Genomic DNA, 24668 nt, shown 5'->3' with positions numbered 1-24668 from the left:
TAATTCTGGTCGTGTTTTTGTTGCAAATTCAGCATTCAGCCCCCCAAATTGTTCAGTTTTACAAGCCCCTGTCAAGCAACCCAAATACTGTGCAACACTGGGAAAAATTCTGGATAAGCACCAAACCCCTGTGAAACTCAAAGTTCTGCCCCAAATCCAAGACATAGTTAGGCATGGGTTTAAATACACAAGCTGAGGAGTGCAAACACCTCATCCATGGCATCAGAGTTGCAAACTGAAAACCCTTCAGTGCCCCACTGCCCTTGCCACACACCTCCCCACATCTTTGCAACACATTTGGCTGTTGAGATCGACCCTGGGCACAGGCAGACACTGGGAAGATTTACATCCAAATGACGTGAAGGACTGGGATACACAAAGGACATAAAACTCAGTCTGAGACAAGGAGACTTGGGGATGAGCTCTAACACAGACTCTTGGCCTTACAGCAAGGCACTGGTTTCCCACCATCACTGTTTGAAAGGCTTCTTTCCAAGAAAGCTCAATTACAGCCCTGACCAAAGCCAACTGATGAAAAAAAAATGGTACACACATAAGACTTTGGAGAAGCCACCTCCTATCCAGATAGGTTCCCTTGTCCTACAAAGGATGGCTCCACTGAAACACCTGGAGCTCCCACAACATAACCTACTCCTTCTCCTCTAAGACCAGAGGTATAAGAAAGGGCCAAGACTGCAGGCATGGGCCATAGCGAGTGCCTTCACTCTTTGATGCTGTCAGAGGTTTTTTTTAGCCAACTTTCCTGACTAAACACACACACACACATGCTTCAAGAAAACCCCTATTTTAAAGCTGCAATGTAAACAACCCCAAATTATAACTATCCCCTAAAGGCTACTGCTGGCAGGCATCAGTGATAAAGCTCTGCCAGAGCAGTCTGGCATCTAGCAACAATTTGTTTGTTGTCCTGCAAAAATACAGAGAGCCTTGCCATATGGTATGAGCAACTTTCTGGTAACATTAAGAAATGTATTGGCTTGGAAAGCAGTTATCACACCAGAAAAAATCTCACATCTGAGATGCAGGTCTATGCCATAAGTAGTATCAGCACAGCAGTGCTGGTCAGAGGTGGAAGAGAGATGGTAGCAGTCAGCAGAGCCACGCCACCTCCAGCCTCCAACATGGATAACATTTTCCTGGCACAGCCTTGTTGGTCCAGGAGCTGGACCATGTTTGAGGGCACAAGGTCAAGGGTGCTCATCCATGCTTTGTGATGGCTTCAGCACTACAAACATGCCAGCAAAACTGTCCCAGAAAGCACCTGATTTCCCTTTCAGAGATCTGAAGCAATGCCTCAGCTGCCTCAACCAGCCCAGACTTCCTACCTTTCACCAGAGCTTTTTCCCACCGCCCACATGAAGCACAGAGAAGGGAGCAATAAATCCAAACTGATGAAAATGCTTTAGTAACACAGGTATAGTGCAATGATCTTCTGAGAGCCTGTGTATACCAGGTCACTGAGGATTTTGAGATGGTGCAAGTCTGCACATGGATTTGGTGGAAAATCACCAATTTTAAACTATTGCATGCTCTCAGACTTGAATTCTTAGGAGCTGAGCTAATGTGATGAGCAGGGACTACTCAGTTTACAACCTCACTGTTCTCACTTTCTGTAGAGCTGGTGGAGATGATACCTTTGATAGACCCCATTTTGTCTATTGCTTTTCTGACTCTGTCCCTGTTTCTGGAGTTTTCCATCCTGCCTCAGAAGAAGGCTTCACCCCATGTACAGTGGTACATGAGTTTTCTGCAGACTCACAGTATCAAGATTATGTTATGTGGAGCTGCATTACACAGGACCACAGCACACAATTGACAGTCGCCATGCTGTTCCAACTCCACCTGCACTCTGAGTCCTATCCCACCCTGAGGAGATGGCTCCATCACCCACCATCTGCTTCTCCTTCCTGGAAGAGCTCAAAGAATGACTTAATGCACTGAGAGATGAAGCTGTTCTCAATATGAAACCAACAGGGAACAATATTGCTGCTGGATCTGGAAAAGACATAATCCATCTGATGCCATGGAAGAACATTAGTGGGATTGCTTGGAGCATCTTCTGAAGAAACTTCTGGATCAAACCAAAGATGTGCTTAGCTCTTTCGCTCTTTCCCCTTTCTTCTCTAATTGTCTGGATTCCTTCCAGTCATTACTTACCTTCCCTGCTTCTAAAAACTGATGTCTCTCTCACCACCATCTGCAATAAGCAGCCTCTCCTCCCACCTGGCAGCTTTGCAAGAAGCCAAGGTCCATCCTTTTCTGCCTTGGTCAGTCCAGAACAGGCCTGTTCTCTTTGGGGGAACAAAATACCCTTCCTTACAAATACCTTACAGATATCTGCTATAACCTGAGCACCAGTGTCAACCAGATTGTGTGATCACATGAGTGGCTGGGAGAGAACCATGGAAAATTTCCTGGCTGCAATGCCTGGGGGTAGGAGGTGCTCTGATCACCATATACCAGCCACCAGCCCTAGTACTGCCTAAAGAGAGGGGCAGGGCTTTGGTCATCTTGTAATGGTGCTGACCAGTTTAGACCTCATAGAGATCACTGACCACTTGCAAAGGCTCTCCTGAAAGAGGGTTAAAAAGGGTATGGAAAGGAAACCTCTGCAGCTTCCTGCACTTCTAGAGAGAGTGCATTTGCTGCAAGGGCAGGCTCAGCAAGCAGGTAGAGGTGGCCAAGCTAATTAGCAGCCATCTGCTCACAACACAGGCTGCTATTCCTTGCTCTGGACACTTAAAAGACTTACCTTTGACAGACTTCTACAAACATGAAGTCCCCATTTTATTACAGATATCCTTATCTCAATACACAAGAGAAGCTGAGGCAGAGAGAAAAAGCAGAGAAGGACTTCCCAGGAGAACCACACTTAAACTCAGAGCTCCTTCAAAGAGACCATTGGCTCCTCTTCTCCCCCAACACTGAACTGTTGCAACTGTTCAGAGTTCTTCTCTTCAAGGTGGCCAGCCACTTTGTGTCTTGTCACAAGTGGACAAGTCATATTGAGCCGCTCCTTGAGAAGAGAGCTGCACCTTTCAGAGTCCCCTTCTCCCATGTGTTTGTAAGAAGCTATTCCAGGTCAGGCTGTCTGGGGCTCAGAGCAACATGCTCTAGTTGCAAATGTCCCTGCTGACTGCAGTGGGGTTGAAGTAAATGACTTTTAAAGGTTCCAACCCCGAAAATCAGAAAACTCAGGTCCTACAATTATTACATGTGTATACACAAAGGCACCAAAATCCCCACAGGCCAAAAAAAAACAAACAAAAAAAACAAAACAAAAAGGTTCATAAGGGAAAATAAAAACCATAAAAATTAAACGTCTCTCATGCCTTCTCCCACATAACACCAACAATTAACAAAGCAACACAATCCGATTTGTTTTCCCCTTGTGTTGGTCATCTTTAGCAGCAAAGTCACTGCCTCTGCAACACCTGCCCTGCCTCCAGTTTTCATAAGCAGCACGTAGAGTGCCAGTGACCTCAGCAGTTGCATGCTGTGGCAATAAATATAGAAGCCTGCCCAAAACACCTCCAAGCCCTTTGGCCGACGCTGGCCGTGAACACGCATGCGGTAACAATGAAACAAGGGAGAAAGCACAAGGTCTGGGGCTCCTAAGAAAGCTCCATCAGATGGTCTCTGCTCAGAAATGCTGGCATAGGTGCAATATTTAATAGATAAATAAGTTAAAAGAGGCAAAAGCTGTTCTTCTCAGCCCTCGGGGCTAGGCTGTTTGCCTGCAACACAACCAGCTCCAAGGTGGGGAGTGAGCCCAGACTCTGGAGCTCTTGCATTTGTCACCGGTTTCAGCTGAGAACAACAACAACAACCTGCTCTGGTCTGTAATAGCCTTTGTAGGTGATTATGGGAAACAAAAAGGACTAAATTCAAAGCAGGTTTTCAACTGGGGGAGATCCAAAACTGCTGACTGAGGAGAACAAAGCCAGATGGCATATGCTGGTATTGCTCGGGATTGTGCAGTGTAAGGCAATAGGAAATAAGCAGAGAAAAAGACCCAGTTTGGTCCCATGGCTCTGCTCTTGCCAAAGGAGCATAGCGGGGTGACCATGAAACAATCAGTTTATGGGCTTCATTCCCCTCCACCCCCAGACTGAACTTAAATATTTGTATAAGCCCAGGCGTAACTTTTATCTAACGTTTTCCTTGGGGTTTACTAGCTGTTTAGAGCATTCAAGCTAAAAAGCATTCCCTCAAACTCTTGCCACAAAAAGAGCTGAAACCATGATACTAATTAAAACCACACTCTTTGGTATCAAGAAGACATGCTATTATTTTTTCTTTATTTTTTTTTTCTTTACTCATGAGAAGCTGTTCATATGGGCAACGTGTCTGGAACATTTTCCTTCCAAACACCATGCTCTGGACCCCCTCCTGCTCAGGTCAGCTGGCTTGTGAACTTGTCAGCAGTCTGGGGTGGGAAGGCTCCTATTTGCAAGAATAGAGTTATTTCTCCCTTTTTTTTTTTTGTTATAGCAAGCCATTTGCCAGCTTAACCTTATGAAAAGCAGATCAAGAAAAGAACAACACACCAAAAAACCCCAACAACAACAAAAGCTTTACACTGCATGAAAGGTGACAAGCTAAAGAACTGTTCTCCCTTGGTGCCCAAGGGGCCAAATCGAGGGATGAATCTTTCCAAAATAGACTACAGGTTTTGAAAGACAGGCTCTGACTTTGCCAGGATGCTCCTGGACATTTGGCATAGGCCTGGAATGGGTGTGGGCTGCCCTGTGTGCAACTGCTGGTCCACCCTGAGGTCAGGGCTGATCATTGCCTGGGAAGAAACAGCCCTCTGCACCAGTATAGGTTAGGGGCTGACCTGCTGGAAAGCAGCTCTGCAAAGAAGGGCCCAGGAGTGCTGGTGGATGACAAATTCACTGTGCGCTGCAGTGTACCCTCATGGCCAAGGATGCCAATGGTGTCCTGGGGGGCACTGAGAAGAGTGTGGCCAGCAGGCTAAGGGAGGTTATCCTTGTGCTCTATTCCACCCTAATGAGGCCACATTTGGAGAATTGTTTCCAGTACCTGGGCTTCCCAGCTCAAGAGAGACAGGGAACTACTGGAGAGGAAAGGCTGAAAGATTTGGGACTGGTTAGCCTGGCATCTTCTCAATGCTCACAAAGAGCAAAAGGATGGGGGGCAAGAGGATCGGGCTAGACTGTTGTCAGTGGTGCCAAGTGAGTTTCCACAGAGGATGTTCCATCTAAACATAAGGAAGAACTTCTTCAGTGTGAGGGTGCCTGAGCCCCCAAGCAGGATGCCCAGAGAGGCTGTGGAGTATCCTTCTCTGGAGAGATTCCAAACCCACCTAACACTGTGATCCTGGGCAACCTGCTATGGGCAACCCCGCTTTAGCAGGGGAGTTGCACTGGATGATCTCCAGAGGTCCCTTCCAACCCAGACCATGTTTGGGTTATGTGAAAGAAGGTAAGATTTCATGCTTGTTTTACTCTAATTTGAATGTTTCTAAGCATTACTGGTGGTACCATTACTGTGGTACCAGCACCTCATAGACATTAACAAAATTATCCTTATAACATTTCCGGGAAAGAGCTATTATTATCACATTTAAAGGATGGAAAATTAAGGCACTGGGGGGGGGGGGGGGTGTGGAAATAAAAGGCAGTACAATCTTCAAACCTGCATATCCTGAGACATCTAAATCTAACTGGGAAAAAAAAAAATATATATACACACATATATATAAAAATTTCCTTAACAAAGACTAAACAATTCAGGGCAATAACTGCACCACAGAAGTGCAGGAAGCAGAGACAACCAGCTGCTTTGGTCCATTCCTCCCAGAGCACCAAATTCCAGGTCCTCAGGGATTCTGAGCAGCATCCTGGATGCTCCTGCCTGGCCAAAGCAGCTTGGCAGATGGGCTGGGGCTCCACAGAAGCATCTACACTGCTCGTGAGGAAAGCAGAAGTGGCAGGAGGGATTCTCTGCGGAAGGCACTTGTCCCACAAGTGTCACTCTTGGGACCACAAAAGTAAATAATGTTTCATCAGAGCAAGCTGGCTTCTGGTTTCTGTTTGGGAGTGCGGCTTTCACTGTGTTGACTCACAACAAAACTCGGCTTCCCTTTTTCACAGCCATAAAGATGCCAAATCTTAACTCCTGGTGGTGCAGAGTGTGGGTAGTGGGGGAGGGGGTGCCTGAGGGCTGAGAGATTTTATTTTAAGCTTAGTTTTTGGTGGCATTTTCGCTTTGAGCAAGCTCCTGCCTGGTTAGCGAGCCTTCAGGGCTGCCAACAATGCAGAAGAACTGCCTAAGTTACAAAAACAAGTTAATACATAAAAAATATGACTTCAGCAAAGAAGTTAAGCTGGATGGGTGAACGCGCTTAATTTGTTACATGCTTCCATTGTGCAGAGATCCAAAGTAATGAAATATTCCTGTAACGCTAGAACCGTGAGGCCCAGCCCCAGGATGATGTTCAGATTCCAGTATTAGCTCTGCCACACCATCCTCTGGCTCACTGCTGAAAGGACCCTTATGTTGCCTACCTCTCCAGCATTAACCTTCTCAGAACCAGCCTCTCCAGCACCAAACTCATTAGCATCAATCTCCCCAGCACTCACCAGCATCAACCTTATCAGCACCACACTTTCCGGCAGCAGACCCTCCAGCATGAACCTCTCCAGCATCAGTATGTCTAGTACCAACCTGTCCAGCACAGGCCTCCCCAACACAGTTCTCCCCTTGCCCTTTTACTCTGAATTTCGAAAGAAAAATCAAGTAATGAAGTTAGCGTGGAGATGGCTGCGGCGACACTGGGATGCTGAGATGACACATCATGTCAATGCAACTGTAAAGCTCAAACACCCAAAGCACCAGAGAATCCCAGGGTTGGCTGAAGAGTTGGATTTTGTGGATGCAGGCCTCAGGAAGGACCCAGGCTGCCTTACAAACCCCACATCCCCTCCATCCTGCTTTTCATTTGAGACTGACAGGCGAAGCTCAAACACATCATTACAGCCTTGAGGAGGCTGCTGAAGGTAACACTCATGTTACAAATGAATTAATAGGAAACACTTACCTTCCCCACTAGCTTGCCTTTCCTGTTCATGCAAAGGTAGAAGTCTGTCTCCTTCCCTTTGATCCGGACTTGACTGCCAAAAGTGTCTGTTTCCACTAGAAGCTGGGCTTGTAAAGGAAGAAGGAAAAAAAAGCATTTACCAATGTGGTTCCAATAAGTTAGGGTGTGCAAAGCTCATCAGCAAGTTGTCCCATTACCTCTATCTGAACCACACCACACTAAGATGCTCTGCAAAAGAACAACTCAAGGAACCACTCAGGCTTGGTCACAGGTGTGGATCTGACACATGTCCCCTGACTCCTGTGTGGGTGCTCCAGATTCACTGCCACTTTATTAGAGAGCAGGCACAGACACACCTGTACTCCCTCTGTCCACGTCAACCTCACCACCTCATCAAGTTCAGTGCTAATGCTCTGCACCTCAGGAGGGTTCTTGGAAAACAAGGATGTGGATTTTAGTCTCATAAAGATAAAAGATTAGCATGACAAGAATGGAAATCCTTTCTCCACTGCCAGCAGCCCTCAAACACTGTACAAGTGGTCTAGCCACATGCTCATGGTCCAAAACAGTGCAGTGATCTCCTAAAGATCACCTCAACAGCTAGCAGGGGAGAAATTCAGCACTGCTTGTTCTGTCTGATGAACATCCACAGTGTAGATGTCCTCTATATGTCTAGCTGTGTTCCCAGGAGGTGACTAATTGGTTTCTGGCAGCCCAGGTCCATGAATTCTGCTGTAGCTGGGAGAAATATAGCCAATCTCTTAGCGTCTTGCATGTTTATTAAGGCCAGAGCTGCTTTGCAGCATTTCCAGGAGCCACTGCAGAGGACAGACTTCTGGGGCATCTTCATCAACCACCTGCCCTGACCCAAGTGTCTTTGCAGAAGTGTAACATGCCTTCAACATCTCAAAAACCTAGGCACATCCAGATCCAGCATTTTATTCCCTCTCTGATCTGAACAGGAATTTCAGTCATGCTCCAGGTTCGGATTCCAGGAATTTCCCTGGAGAGGCAGGAACAGGCAGACTGGACATTTTGGTTCAGATCCATCTCTGATATGGAGGGGGAGGGAGTAGACATGGTCGAAACACAATGCAAGAATGTGTAAGTGTCAGCAAGTGTAAATCCACGGTCCTGCTCTGGAAATACTCACGCTTGTAAGACCTGAGCCTTGCCGTAGAAGCACAGCGTTTGCCAAACTCTGGAGAATGTTTGATCTGTGCTGCAAAAAGTCACATTCTTTTTGGCATTCATATTTCAAACTTTAAAACCCTCTAAGAGCAAATATGTTCACTGTAAGGATTTACCATGGGGATAGAAATAGGAGTTTGTTTCATTTAAACGCATTAATATTTTTCCCACTTGTAAAGTCAGCTCTTGGCTTCTGCGGCAGTGCAAACATCACAAACCTTTAACTCACAAGGGCCCTAAACAGAGTTTTCCCTCAGCAGCTCAGGCACAGATGCAAGCTCAGGGTTTTCCACTTATGAGCAGGTTACCTTTATACAGATATATCTGTTAAACCTGTTATCACAAGGGATATTTAAAGAACAGCTTCTTTCAGACAGCAAGTGGGATAATGACTGTATTAGAGCAGAATATTACCTGCAATCATGCATAATCAGGGTGGGTGTGATGGAGAGCAGCCTGCAAGCAATAACTGGGTGTATTCTTTCCGTGCCTTCCAAGGTGGTATTGAACCAGTGACCACTTCCTTGAGGAAAGGCCACGTGAACCAGAAATATCCCATTATAGTAGAGATATCAGGATAAACCAAAACAGGATGGGGGAAGATGGCACAGGGTCAAAGACAGGAGACTGACCAAGATGGTATACAGCTTGGTGAATGCCCACTGCTTCAGGAAGTTCAGGGGTGCTGCTCAGATGCAATGCAGCACTAATAGACTGGGGAATAGCCAAGGAGGGACTGTCTTTAAAGAGCTGGCAGTGAAAGGTCTTTTCCTTGCATGAGCTAATGGTCAGCATCAGAGGAGAGCAGCAGCCTGCACATGAGGGAGGGTTTCAGAGCCAGCACAAGCTGTCCCAAAGATTGGCCCAAGAACCACAGCCAACACCCAGAGCACCAAGGAGCTGCACATAGATCTAGAATGTCAAATCCACCCAGGCACACAAACAGACCAAGGCCACCCACCGAAGGGGTCAAGCCAGGGCTCCACAGCTTGCACACAGGCAAGAACAGGACGTGGCAAGTTCCTAAGCTGCGAGGCGTTCCCCATCCACACTGCAACTAAAGCTGCTAAGAATAATGCTGAATATCAGAAACTGGGTTTGGCCAGCCCAAGTAAGAGCTAACATTGGTAAAACACCCCAACACGAGAGCACTGAGCTGCGGTCCCGATGGGCAGCTGGCAACCCACACCTCTCCAATACAGGTCCCTGCTGGCAGCTCAGATGGACAAACACGGGGCATGCTGGCTCACATTCCCCACCCCCTCGCTCTGCAGCCAGCATGAGTAATATCCAAGCTGATTTTAATTTGAAAAATATCACCTTAAAAAGATGCCGGTTCCCTGCTGTGAAAATTAAAACCATCTGGATGGAGTGATTTCAAATAATTAATCTAGGTCTCCTTTGACACCGCTACTAATTAAAATATGATACCTTCTCTCCCTCCCCCCCCCCCCCTTTTAAATAAAGAATTTAAATAAAGTTTAAAGATCTAATAAAATAATGCCATGATTTAGAACTAAATGGAAGTCACCTTTCCTGCAGGCTGCAAAGGTTATGTAGGTGCTGAGATCCCTCCCAAGATAGTGCCACAGCACAGACCAAGCAGCGGCGGGTGGGCAAGGATCCAGTGCAACACCCACACCAGCACACATATCCCAATGCCCAGAGGAGGTCTGTGAGCCCCAAAGACTATCCTGCACCTAGGGTCTAGGAGTGGGGAGCAGAGAGAAGGAAGTTCAGAAGATGCTGTTTGCTCCCCACTGTGATTCTAGCTACTGATGTACAGGGTAAGGCCACCCATAGGTATTCAATTCTGAAACACCTGTGTCTTAAAACGTTGGAAACATCTTCTTATTTATATGGAACCTTGAACTCCTTCCTACAAGAAAGATCATATCAGTATTAGAGCTGGGTTCACAGCCCAGCTGGCTTCTAGGCTGAGGCACCTCTTATAACTAATTCACCTTTCTACAACAGACATCTCCCAGAATTTGCCCAGGAGCCCAGGCAGGGACCTTGAACACCACATCTAGTCAGCTAAGATCAGCTGATATGGATGAACCCCAGCCTTGAAAGCTGCAACAAGAGCTTCTGGAGATGGAGGATGGCCCAGCAGAACGGGCTGCTGAGTTTTTTTGCCCTACTCACGTAGCAGGAGAAAAGCTCAGCCACCACCACCACCAAGATTTAAGTTAGTGTAGACAGGACTTGGCTCACTGTTTTGTCTCTATGATAAAGATGCTCCAGCCAGAACAAAACCACCAGGGAATATCCAGAAGAATTTCTACTGAGAGCTCAAGTCAAAAAAAAAGAAAAATCCCACCAAGCTGGAGCAGTGTCCCCACAGCAGTTTGCTGCTCTAGACACCTGACTTCCAGCTCCATTAATCCCTGGATACACCACAGAGAGATTAGAATCTTTGTTTCCAAAAGCCCTGCGCTCTAGCCTTCAGATCAGGTATTATTGTTTAAATTCTTTGACAGCTAGATATTCAGACACATTTCCAGGGGGAAAAAAGGGAAAAAAGGGGGGGGGGGGGGGAAGAAAGAAAAAAAAAAAGAGGCAAAGAGAAAAGATGCCTTTAGAGGGTGAGATCTTCTGCTACATGCTTTTGCCTTATTGGCCCATTTAACCTAAACCTTCCTGAAAACTCCCACTGGAAGAGATTGGAATTCCTCACATGTCTAGGTGAAAAGGATTACATATGTATGTTGAAAAGCTATCTTCCAGCTAAGAAAACATGAAGTCAGGGAGATATGTGAAGGTGGCAGAAAATATGCCAAATTATCTTTCAAATATTTCCTGGGAGTGGGAGGACAGGAGCCAGAAAAGCAGGGGGTAAGAAAAGAGAAAGAGGGCACCTGAGAAGTGTAAGGTTTTCTCGTACCTCCCACAAAATCCTAAATACAAGACAGTTTCAGACAAATAAAGAGATAAAAGGGAAAACCACCAGCAAGGTGCAGAAGGACTGGATACTTGGAGTCTACCCACTGTTGCTTTGGGGTTTCTTTTCAGGTGAAAATCCTGCAAAAGGAACCACAAAGAAACTACACCCACTTATGCTGCCCACAGACCTTGAAGGCAGCTGAAAAGGTATCCTCAGGGAAAAGGCTTTCAGAGGGGACCTGGATTTTGTTGCACTTGTTTCCTAGTGATGCACTTACAAAGTTGGGAAAACCACTCTCAGCACTTGAAGCTATTCCCAGTTAATGAAGAGGAACGATGTAGCTGGGAGCAGAGTCTGTGTGATTTGAGAGCAGCTTTCCAGTGTGGTTACTGTGGTGCTATGAACCAAGACAAAGAGCATTTCCATAGCTCACAGCATATATCACATCTGATGCGAGACTATCATCCACCCTCTGGCAAGGCTGAATCTTTCAGTTTGAGCCCCAGCTTGGCCAAGGGTATTTTAAATAGTTGAAATTTGTTTCAAGATGGACTACCCCCTACCAAAATCATGTGAAACCCTTACATGACCACAGCATAGGAGAGAATGACCCTGTCTCCACTTCACATTCATGATGTAATGACAAGGGAATAAGGCCAAAATTAGGTAAAGTCTGGAGGGTCTAATAAAGCCCACAGGCTATGAGCAAGTGAGGGAATCTAGGCTGCATCCTCAAGTTTTGTTTGCACACTTGTATATTCCTCTAAACTGTAGCATTTAAAATAGATATAACTTCTATAACCCAACTCCCTTCTCAATTATTCAGGTGGAATCTGGACTAACCACCAAAATCAATGAGGCTGGTGCCCAGGAGGGCAGAGCTCTGACCCACATACCACTGAAATTAGCTCATCGAGCCTGTCTTGAGCGAGCATAGGATATGTATGTCAAATCATTACAATGGATGGCCATGGGGGAGAGGAGTAAGAGCAGATCCACCATCAGGCTCCAGGTATTTTCTTTTTTAAGGCACCACTTTGGAGAAGTGAGGGAACTGTATAGTGCACCCCATAGTACCACAGACTGTTAAAATGCTGCCTCTCTGAAGGAGGTTTCTTTTGACCATGCTTTTTACTCATTGAGCTGATGCAGACAGGGAAGAAGACATGATCTGGAGTGCATAGGCCCCTCAGTGCAGCAACATGTGCCAAGTCTGCCATGGCACTTCTCCCTGTCCCACTTCGGGGTGAGAAAGGGAGCAGGACAGAGGCCTCTATATGAAAGGCTGCAGAGACACCCTGCCACCCGCTTAACAGCCTCAGCAGCTCTCAGGAACCAGACAGGTTAAATATTTGCATGGGAGACATCAGAAGAAAATCTATAATGCAGTAAAGACCTCAAAGGCACTTACACTGCAGCAACCTGATCCAGCAAATACACTCACATGAAGGGCTTCACACACATCGGAAGTCCTTCAGTGCTGATAAAGACCCCTCCATGGCTTCAGGGTACTACGTCTGTCACCTGCTGTGTGGTTGGAGGCGCTGGGAGCACAGCTTTGGACATGGAAGTGCAAGCTTCCTCTTCCTCTCCCCAGAACTCTCTCCTCACCCTGCCTACCTGCAACTGCTCTGAGGGCTTGATGTGGCGGAATGTAGTGCAGGATCACAGCACTTGTAACAGAGAAACAGGGGATAATGTGCCCCTTCCTGGCACACTCTAGGACACCTTTTGCTGTGTTTCACCTCTGCACTAGCTAACAAGAGATTCAATCTCTAGGATATGCTTTCAGGCACTCTCTTCAGCAAAATAACCACCTAACCCCAAGAAGGCATCCTGTCCCATCTCCAGGATGCTGAGCTATCCCATTGGCACTCCCTGGGCATGTCTACATGACATGAGGCCAAGACATGCAGAAATATCAACACTGGTGCCAACCACACCAGTCTGAGTGCCCAGCCCAGGACAGATGTGCAGGGATAGAACACTGCCTCAGAAGTTAACCCCACAGGGTGCACACACCAAGAGAACTGGATAATAAAATTTTAGCCTGGAGAAGAGAAGGCTTAGGGGAGACCTTATTGCTCCCTACAACTACCTGAAAGGTGGTTGTAGCCAGGAGGGGGTTGATCTCTTCTCCCAGGCAATCAGCACCACAACAGGACACAGTCTCAAGCTGTGCCAGGGGAAGTTTAGGTTCAAGGTGAGGAGAAGGTTCTTCACTGAGAGAGTTGTTAGCCATTGGAATGGGCTGCCCAGGGAGGTGGTGGAGTCACCATCCCTGGAGGTGTTCAAGAGGGGATTGGACATAGCACTTGGTGCCATGGTTTAATAGTTATGAGGTCTAGGGTGACAGGTTGGACTTTGATGATCTCTTCCAACCTTATTGATTCTATGAAAATATCCTCTGCACTCTAGTGAAACCTCCACAGTTGAAGCCAGTCACACCATTACAGTGATCTCACCTGTAGGAATGACCACCCCAAAAATTCCCTACCAGTTCAGTAATGATACATACCCAGGAAACAATGTTAAGCTGTTGGTGTTCCTCAAACATCTCAGGGACCATGCTCTCCACCCTCTAGGTGGTTTGCTTATGCCAGAATGGCAATAGCAAGGAAAAAAGGAGATTCTGAAACAAAGAAGTATTCCTCTCAGGAGTGCCCAGCTGCTGAAGGATTACAAAACTTCTAGACTCTATAGATGAACTCCATTCACCACATCTTGGGAGAAGCTTATAGAATCGTAAAGGCTGGAAATGACCTCTAAGATCATCAAGTCCAACTATCAGCCCCAAACCATGATCACTAAACCACGTCACCTACACATTTTTTAACACCTCCAGGGATGGTGACTCCACTGCTTCACTGGGCAGCTTGTTCCAAAGCCAAAAAAGGAAATGCCATGAATGAAAACTTGCTAATTTGATGTCTTTTATCAGCCCATGCATATGAAAATTATTTAATAGTTTAGCTGATGTAGGACAAGAACAACTATCAAAGTCAGTCTCAGAGATTTTGCCCAACTTAAATGAAAGTTTAATAAATCCCTGAATCTGTGATTTTGGGGGAAAAAGAAAATGAAACAATAAAATATATCTGAGGACAATGTGAGAATTCTAAGTCACATATTACTGGCTAGAGGCTAGAGGCTGGTCATTATTTTCCCATGTGAAAAATGAATGTCAAACACCATCATTCTGACACAGAATCGTTTGCACCCATTTGTAGATCTGAGAAAACAAGATTAAGAAGTAGGGAATCAAACTTGGCCTCTTGCAGATGTTTCATACATAATTCACCATAAGAGACAGCAAAAAATATTTTGGCAGTTGCTCCAGTGATGGTGAATAAGCTTATTTAGACAAAATTCAGTTAAACTGGAGGCAATAGGTTGTGTGCTTTCAGAACGCCTGGGCAGGGAGTGGCACCAAACAGATTCTGCACTGAACTTTGCCACCTGCAAACTTGCCATGACTAAGAAGTAGGCATGGAAAGAGAAACGTTAAAAATGTTAGCACAGAAATTCCTCTATCTCACCAGGGTGTCTTGCTGCCTCCAAACACAGCTCAAGTGGACAGTATTTCTACAGAGGCAGGAAAAGTGCTTGACAAGCTGCCAGGCTCTGAGTCTGGAATTAGTGAAGGATGAGCCTCAAAAAAGTTCAGAAGCTCTGTTATGCTTGAAAAAGCACCTAAAATGAAAAATAAAGGGCCAAACCCTGGTGTCTTTGATCATTCTCATTTGAATAAACTCCTACTGACACAGTCAAGCCCAACAGACAAGGACCTCAGAACCTGGCCCTGAGTGCCTAGCTGAAACACATCCAAAGCACAGGAGTCTCTTGGGTCTGGAAATAGTATGAACCTTTCCTACCCCACAGAGGGTTAGAATTACCACAAGAAGAAATCCTGCTGAAGTTATTTTGACTCTCTTGTTCCCAGTCTCACATGAACCCAACAAAAATACTGACATACACAAAAATAACAATAAGCAGAGAATGATGGCTATGGGAACCCCATGTACTCTTGCTTCTCCAAAGCTGCTTTATTTGGGGCCAGAAGGGTAGGACAGACCACATTTACTCTGAAGCACTTGTCCATCTCTCTTGGGCAGCCTGACGGCTGGCTGCTGATCTTCACTGATGAAGTAGGTGTGATGTTAACATCAGTACATCCTCTCACTAAGGAGTCCCAAACACATAAATCTCTCCTCCATGCCAGCACCATAATGGTTTCACGTACTCCAAAAGTTAGCCCATCCAGGCTCCACTGCTGTATTTGTGAACGCTCCAAAATGGGGCTAAGCAGGAAAAATGCATAAAGTATTTGCAGTGTTGGTTGAGTTAAGATTATCAGCCATGTCTGGTATACAAAGATGTAAAGTTCTACCCAGCAAGTTTCTTGTTTTGTGCAGCAAAAGCTGAAATTGTGACAATTCATTTTATGGTTAGGACTATAAACGTGCCTATGCACTTTCTCAAAGGGGCTCATTGTAACTTTTCCTTCTTCCAGCAAGGCAAAAATATGCTGAAAAATAAAGTTGCAGGACGCTTCAGTGTTTTCAGTGGGATTCTTGTGGCTCTGGAACCCAGAGGAGTGGTGGCAGCAGCACAACCTACCAGAAAATGTTGTGGCACATGGGGAAAATTCCTCTGCATTAAGATTTTCAACAGGGTTTGCTCTTCTTACAAATGAACACAGAGTTTCCAAGATACCTGATTATTAATGCTTGTGCTGCTGAAGCTCATTGTTGCCAAATAAAAACCAATGTATTATTCAATGAAGGATCCAAAACTATCACTCTTAGATAAGTCATATCACTTTGGGACGTAGTTTAATAGCCATGGCAGTGTTCGGTCAACAGTTGGACCTGATGATCTTAGAGGTCTTTTTAAGCTGAAACAATTCTATGATTCTAAGGATATGAGACTGTGACTGCTTTTGGGGGTAAGGGTTGAAAGAGGTGGACAAAAATTGATCTTCTGTACCACCTGGTGTAGCCAAAGCAAATCCCTGGGTTGCAGCCCCTTGGCATAGGGTTGTGCCCATCAGCCCCTTTGAAAAGGTCTCTGCCCACAGACATAGCCCAATTCTTTCACCTTGTCTCAGAGCAGCAGTGACAGAAACAACAACAAAATTCAGATACCACATTAAATCTGCCTTTAGGATCTTAAAGTTGTATATTTAGTTTTGGAAATACATTCATCAGGGGGGTTTTCTTAAACTCCCAGTCCACAGCATAGGCAAGACTATTGACTTGCCCTTTACTGCATTTTAATTGCATGAGAAGTTTTAAAAGCTGATTGTTTGGGTGGTTGTTTTGGGTTGGGTTTTTTTTTTCCCTAGAGCCATCTGGGACAAAAAGCATCTGCCACTGTGTGTTTAAATAAGACCTGTCAGAACTGTAAAATCACTTTTATGTTTCAATAAAGATGCTTTAAAAGTCTCAAATATAATTCTGCATTCAAACCGTGTTTGGATTAAGAGATGGAGATCCCATGTCAAATCTTCACAGAAAAAGTAAATCAAGTAGAAAACTAAGCCAGTCATCATCTGTGATGCTATAAACAAGAGCAGCAAAGGAACAAGGCAATCTCTCTAATAGGTTATTTTGGGGGGTATTGTGGGTTTAAAGAATCAGCACTGACAGCAAAAAAAACAAAAAAAAAACAAACCCTGTCTTACATTATTTGTTGCTTAGCCCAGTTTCAGCTTCTCTAGAGATTCAGGTCACCTAAAAAGCTCAGGTTCAGCCCCATCTTTTCAACCAAAATTTTCCATCCCTTTTCTCTCCTCCTTGCACTATGGTGCCTTTCCTTCTCTCCCCACCCTGGAAGCGATCCCATGGACCAGCACAGGAGACAGTCTCTTGAGGCAGCAGGTGCCATGTGGCAGGTGACATCACTGCTGTAGGTGTCCAGCCTGTACCTGTCCTAACATGCATAGACAGAGCTCATTTAGCTTGGAAGGCTCTTCAGCCAGATTTTTAATCACATATAATTTTAAACATCTCTAGCCACAGAGACAAGGGACAAAACCCAATGAACACTTCCAGCACTTGCTGCCCTTTGCCAGTAAGCATGTCCTTCCCCATCACTGGGACACCTTGTTACCCTTCTCTCTTATCTCCATCTACAGTCTCTGGAGAGACAGGAGAAGGAAATTCCCCACAGCTACACACAGCAGACTGACAGGCAGTCCTGACAGCCACATCTCTGTACCAAGCCCCAAGAGAAGGGGCTGCTCCTCACCTTTGCACAGGAGGATTAAGCCACCTTAGAAGCTTGCCAAGCTGGCCAAATCAACCCACACTTGATGGCAGCACCATCAGTCACCCCACACTTGATGCAGCAGTGAACCAGTGCTGCTGCAGGAGGAGCTGTTGGTGCTCCTGACACGCGCACCACCTGAACCACCAGCAGGCAGGAGCCTGAGGACATGCCACACAGTCCATGGGTCAAGAGACAGACCTTTGTAAACAACACATTATCTGCAAGAGCTTATACCCAGCACGGAGTTGCAGCCACCCAGGGTCTGATCCATGGCAGAAGGGAGTCATTTCTCCATCCACAACCCCAAAGGACCAAAAGAACAGGCAAATATGAACTAAGAAGATTCTGTGCAGGCTCCTGGTGGGGAAGGCAGATGGTTTTCCCAAAACCCAAGTGCCCACCAGGTGCCAGGTGCCTGGCTCTCCACCAAGGCCATGAAGCGAGCAGAGCCCTTTTGAAGATGAGGGGAGTGGGAAGAGAAGAGCCATAGGTGCAAGCAGGCCCAGGCCAGCCTCCAGTTTCTGCACAGCAATGGCCATGCTGTTGTTCTCCCTCTTCTTCTCCTCCTCCTCCTCCTCCCTCCTCCCTGCCTCCAGCTGCCCTGACCTGGCGCTCCACCGCAGGTCCACCTCCGGTGTGAGGAGTTAAAGCTCATCCCCCAGCAGGCATGACTGAAAAGGAGACAAAAAAGCAGGATGCTGGTGAATGACAGCGGTGGGTGGCCGCCGGCCCCTGCCCGGCGCGCTGCGCATACAAGAGGCACAGCCAAGTGTGTCTGGCACCAGACAATGATTGTGCTGGAGGTGTGCGAGGCGGGAGCGCCCAGAGCCCTTCTCACGGCGGAGCAACCAGCCATGGCAGCTGACAAAACCGCTCGCCGGGAAGCCTCCCGCTCCTGGCTCCCAGCTCCTCCTCAGGCTTTGCCTTTGGTGGGTTGTTGGGGTTTTTTTTTCTGATTCCTGTGTTGTCCTTCCCGCTGGGGCATTTGCAGCTCAGAGAAAAAAGCAGGTCAAATATCCTCAAATGGTGTGTTTAGTGCTTTCCCTCGGGTCTCTGTGGCTTCCCTGCCATTTTCCTGGGGGCCTTGAGCGTGTGGCAGTATTTATGGGGGAGCGCGCTGACCCCTCGGCTGCAGTGGGCGAGAGGGTCTGACGTTAAGTGCTGCTAATGCGTTTTGCATTTGTGCTCGGGGGCAGGAAATCTCAACTTCCAGTGCCAAGGGGTTAATTATAATTTATATAGCAAGATCTCAGGCTGTGGGGTGGGTGTTGTTTTTTTTCTCTCCAGCTAATTAAGAGGTACAATTACCTTTGAGAATCAAAGGGATAATTTGGTATCCAGCTCTTAGAAACAGATGACAGGCACTTAAAACACAAGGACATCTTTGCTTTTTCTGTACGTGCTTAGATTTTGATTTAGATCATCAAAAACAAACTGTCATATTCCTAATCCACCATCACAATGTGGTGGAGACCACCTATGTAAGCCACTGCCATAGCACAACATATAGCACTGATGTCTTCCCAAGACAGGCTGAGAGAATTGGGGTTGTTCAGCCTGGAGAAGGCTCCAGGAAGACCTTAGAGCAGCCTTCCAGTACCTGAAGGCAATCTACAAGAAAGCTGGGGATGAACTGTTTACAAGGGCATGCAGCAATAGGACAAGGGGCAGTGGTTTGAAACTAGAGAAGGGTAGATTTAGATTGGACATTAGGAAGAAGTTTTTTACTATGAGGGTGGTGGAACACTGGACAGAGGTATTGGAAGCATTCATGGTCAGGCTTGATAGGGCTCTGAGCAACCTGGTATAGTAGGGATGTCCCACTTTCCGCAGGGGGGTTGGACTAGATGACCTCTACACGTCTCTTCCAACCAGTGGATTCTGCAATTCTATCATTACCTACATTCCCAAAGACAGATCTTACTGAAACATCACCTACCACTCATAGGTCTTGCAAAACTTTCTGCTCATCAATTAGCAAAGCTTCACAGAATCATAAAGGTTGGAAAAGATCTTTAAAATCATTGAGTCCAACTGTAACCCAACTACTATGACCACTAAACTCTATCCTGAAGTTCTACATCTTCATGTTGCTCTCCACAACTACTTGAAAGGAGGTTGCAGTGAGGCAGGTGTTGGTCTCCTCTCCCTAGTATTAGGTGATAGAACAAGAGGAGTTGTACCAGGGGAGGTTTAGACTGGATATTAGGAAAAAAATCTGTACTTAAAGAGTGGTCAGGAATTGGATCAGGCTGCCCAGGAGGTGGTGGAGTCATTGTCCCTGGAGGTGTTCAAGAAACATGTAGACATGGTACTTGGGGACATAGTTTAACAGCCATGGGGGTATTAGGTTGACAGTTGGACTCAATGATTTTGCAGGTCTTTTCAAAACAACAACAATTGCATGATTCCATGGTAGCCTTGAGGTGGGCAACACCTAAGCAGCCCAGTCTGTGCCCAGACTGCACACCCAGGACTACTCACTCCCAAGTAGCAGTTGATGAATATTATTGCTGTAGTCATAGTAATTGTTATTAAATCATCCCAGGCAGCACAGCAGCCCCTCTGCATTGCACCCTTCTGCCCAATGGCCCAGTCCCAGCTGCGGGGACCACTCGCCACACACAGGGCTTGGGAGCTGGAGCGGAGGGATAATCAGCAGCACCAGTACTCAAGGTAGACACAAGCACCCACCATGGCTAGGTAGCCCAGGAGGCTGGCAGGCAGCACCCATGGGACCCACCTCCAGCAGCTCCAGCCATGGGGATGTGTGGGCTGACCAGTACTGAGCTATGTTAGGCTCAGCCCTGCTTGTAGCTGAAGACTGCTGAGAGCGAATCTGTCACCTCCTGCTATCTCACTCCATCAGCTCCTTGCCCTCATGTTTGTGCAGAGGTTTAACAGCTACAGGTCTCTCTTTCTCACCACTCTCCGAGGTGTTTGCTGAGCCATTTGCAAAGGGTTAATGTAATTCAATATTCAGATGTAGGGAGAGGGGGAGTTTAGGCTAACAGCAGCAAGAAAAGGTTCTGGGGAACCTTAAAGCCCTGCTCCTAGGAGTCACTAGAGTTACACAACCTCAGCTTGACTTGGCACAGGCTGCACAAACACAATTTCCACTACTCATTATTTTTTAGGGATGCAGCGGGCTATTACTCTCTGGGAAGTTAAGTGCTTAAGATAGAAACTGATGCTGTGAAATTGTCAGCAGACCACAAACACCACAGGCTCTCACCCATATGCACCAGCAGCCTCCACCCTGTGCCAAAACACAGCTAGAAGTGGGCATGAGGCAGGCAGTGGCGAAGAAGTTCAACCCTCAAAAGAAGCATTGGGACCAAGAGGAACATCTGCCCATGGGTATTAGACATTAAGCTCATGCAGCCAAAGCCAACAAGGGAGCTCAGCAACTAGTATCCAACATCAATGACCCTCTGCCTACAGTGTGATAGCAGCATGGTGAGTTTATCAGGCTGCCCTTTGATGTGCTGACAGCAGCAAACTCACTGTGTTGAATTTGCTGCAGCACAGGCGGAAGCACGGGAACCAAAACCACACCACATGAAGCATTATCGTTACATTAAAAGGAGATAACCAGTCAACACCTTGGCTCTGCTCACCTCAAAGGAGCTCTGAGAAGTTCATTTAGAAATCTGACAATCAACACATCCTACAGGTATTACCATCCCTTGAAGCCACTCTTTGATAGCTGAATGCCAGAGGAAGGGCACATCAGCTCTCACAATCCATTTTAGAGGAACATTGACAGAACTACACAAAGCTGTAGGGAGCAGAGCATTTCCAGTGCTACAGAAGTCACCAAACAGAATACTCTGTTCCACTGCAGGGGACTAAGTGCAGTCAGGAAGGCTTTCCTATGTAAAGGTAGAGAACATTCAGGAAACAGCATTTCTGAGAGGGTTTATTACTGTGTGCAGGAAGGTATCCCCTCTCGTGCCAGGCACGACTGCGGGTGCTGGTGCAGGCATGAGGCTGGGAAAGGTCCTGGTTCAGCACTGGAAAAAGCAAGACAGGGATTACAGAACTGTTGCTTGGAGTCTCAGCTAAAGTCAATAACCTGCATGAGGTTCAATAAAAAGAGACTTGTAAATGCTTAATCAGCAACAGGACCCAGTTCTACATGAAAAAAAAAAGAAAGGCCAGGCAGATCCAGAGGGAAATACATATATACACCAGCACTACCCTTCTCTGCAGCCTGCTGTTTATTGAAGAAGCAGCAAAAGCTCCAGTGCACTTCAGAATACAAACGCTGACATGGAAATTCAGAGCCCTGAACCGCTTCCAACGGGGAAAATACACTGACCGCAGTCTGTTTGGAGGTCAAACAAAATCAATAGCCTTTCTCTCCAGTCTGTCTCTAAACTAAGCTTCTTTCAAAGACATCCAGAGAAAATGGATCACCTTTTGTTGTTGTGTGTGTGGGTTTGGGTTGGGTTTTTTGTTGTTGTTGTTGTTTTGCTTTTTTTTTAAATGGTCGAACACTCATATGAGTAGAAGAAACTCCTTCATCCCTCAAGGTACTGAAACAATTGTATAGAGGTCAAAACTGCCCACCAATTTTACTAAACAATAGATGAATTATCCAGTTCTTGGGGAGGAAACCATGCTGGAAGCTGCTTAGTGCTTAGTAAGAGAGGAAAAACATAAATCAATATATTTGCTTGATGGACGCACATTTAAAGCTGCCTGTCAATTAGTTCAAGACAGTTTGCTGTTACAGAGCACAGCAATTTAGTCCCAGCAGCAGAAGTTTGCTGCATTTCCTCAGAGTCCTCCTGCTGAGAGAGAGAGATTGGCTGCAGTCGGGTCAGGCACCAAGGAGGAGGTATGAGGGTGGAAATCACAACCACAGAGCAGGACGTGGTGAAAGGGAGCCTGGCATCGGATACAGCAGGACTGGGGACTCCTTCCTTCCATTCAAAGCACACAGTAAACCCAGTTTGTGTCCAGAAAGGAGTCAAGATAGCTCTGTAGTATGCCTCTCCATGCCACAGCACACACCTTTTAGGATAAACCCAGTTTATAATAAACCCTTGTGAAGATGCTATTATCTTTACAGATTTAAGGAGGTCACCCTGAGCTGAGGGAAAGAGCAAAAGCACTGAAGTAGTAGAATAGAGAACTTTGCAGTCCAGCTTTTTAAATACATCCAATCTTTAAAATAACACAAATTCTTAAAATCCCAATACCAATATCACAAGGAGAAAAAGGAGACACAAACCACAAGAAGACACTTCCTAAGGGTCCCACTGAATACATCTAAAGGAGAACCACTGCTTTCTAAGCAATGGGCCACTGATGACTTTGTTAGCTCTGTTCTGACTGTCAGTGTTGAGGGACACTCACTATTATCACTGTGGAAAGACACTCATCAAATCACAAAATTATTTAGGCTGGGAAGGCTCACCAGAGGTTATCTAGCTCAACCCTTTGCTCAGAGAAGGGCCATCAAGGCTGGACGACATCTTTCATTAGCTGTGCCCCAGCTCCCCTACAATAGGTTGCTCTTCCCAAGAACACTGCCATCCTTGTTTTGATTTAAGCATATCTAGGGGTGTGTGGTCAGTGCATCAGACATGTGGGGATGGACACATCTGCAGCTGACCCGGGCCCCAGCACCAGCAACACTGCGAACAGACCTCAGGCCTGATCATGGTGGTGACCATGAGCCTCTGTTGTTCCCGCAGCCACACTGAGTCACATTTGTCTGATGGACATCCCACACTACTGATGGTGGCTGCTGTTGGTACCTACACCAGCTGTATTAAAGCTGCTCTAGGTCTTCATCTCCACTCCAGAGAGTGGCACCCGTACAGCACGCCAGCACTGGCAGCGACACACATCCTGACTCATCCGTCGCATCCCTGCACTCACATATGCCACAGGAAGAAGGGTTTGTTCCGCCAGCTGCTGTAAAGGGCACCTCATTTCTGAGGGAACATACTTACCATCATCTAATTAGGATCTCAGCTTCTTCTCATGCCCACACAGGTCTAACAGTTCCAGTGCTAGAAAGTCCCAGTGATGCTCAATCACAGAATCAAAGACTCACAGAATGGTGGGAATTAGAAGGGACCTCTGGAGAACATCTAGTCCAAGTCCCCTGCTGAAGCAGGTTCACCTAGATCAGGCTGCACAGGATTGCCTCCAGGTGGGTTTTGAAAGTCTCAAGAGAAGGAGACTCCATCACCTCTCTGGGCAGCCTGTTCCAGTGCTCTGGCACTCTCAAATGAAAGAAGTTTCTCCTTAAGTTCAAGTGAAGCCTCCTGTGTTCTGGTTTGTACCTGTTGTCCTTTGTCCCACCACTGGCCACCACTGCAAACAGCCTAGCCCCATCTTCATGATCTCCACCCTTTAGATATTTATAAGCATTTGTAAGATTTCTCTCTCAGTCTTTTCTTTTCCAGGCTAAGGAGCTCCAGGTCTCTCAATCTCTCCTCAAAACAGGTTACAGCAACGTGACCCATCAAATATTCACCCAAACTCATTACGGTTGCAAGAGCAACCAAGGCTAGGAACCAGAAACAAAAGTGCAGTTTCTTTGCAAGGCTTTTTATCTCCCCTCCTCCAGTCCTCCCAGGTGGAATGTGACTATACAGCTCTTACATTTGCTTGTTAGCACCCCCAAATTAGTAGGTGTAAAGTCAATATCCTTTTGCCTATTTACTCCTAATGAGTCACCAGTCAGAAACTCAACTTGAAAAAAAAAACTGGTTACAAATGCAGATGCAGAAGCAAATGAAATAAAGGCCAGAATCACCGCTGAGCAAACGTGGCACAAAGGCAAGGGGCTGGGCACACCACACAGCACCCCACCATTGTCACCAGCTAAAACCTAACAGCTTTGATTTGCCTCCCACCGGCTAAAATGGTTTGAAATGCAAGGTCTTAACAAAGGTGCAAGACACAGGAGGAATGGGAGGCACTGCTGGGCACTTAATCTCCTTTCAGTCTCACACAGGAGCTCCAGGAACAGCTCTGCTGAAGTCGGTGGAGTTTCATGAGTGTAGGAAAGAGGATAATCAGGCCTCAGATTTTCACAGAGATCCAGCCCTGTGATCCCTCCATGCAACCAGCAGAAATGTTATTTGGGATTTTACTGGAAGTACCTTCAGGCAAGCTCCTTTGCTGCTGGAAGCTGGGACAGCATCGCTGATCCCAACAGGGCAAGCCCAGCTTCCAGCAGCTGTACAGTTCCCCCTCTGTCAC

General features: G+C 46.4%; 1 protein-coding gene across 2 annotated transcripts in view; it reads right to left on the bottom strand.

Moving 5' to 3' along the window:
* FGF18 (fibroblast growth factor 18) overlaps positions 1-24668 on the bottom strand; it is a 75713-nt gene that overhangs the window by 11731 nt on the left and 39314 nt on the right. For both annotated transcript variants that reach the window (XM_054168406.1, XM_009905746.2), the window contains one exon: positions 7088-7194. In XM_054168406.1, the coding sequence (XP_054024381.1) occupies positions 7088-7194 (107 nt within the window). The remainder of the gene's footprint in view (positions 1-7087; positions 7195-24668) is intronic.

The sequence above is a fragment of the Dryobates pubescens genome, chromosome 16 (genome assembly GCF_014839835.1).
Source record: "Dryobates pubescens isolate bDryPub1 chromosome 16, bDryPub1.pri, whole genome shotgun sequence".
Classification (NCBI taxonomy): Eukaryota; Metazoa; Chordata; class Aves; order Piciformes; family Picidae; genus Dryobates; species Dryobates pubescens.
This window is presented reverse-complemented; position numbering and strand designations above follow the sequence as displayed.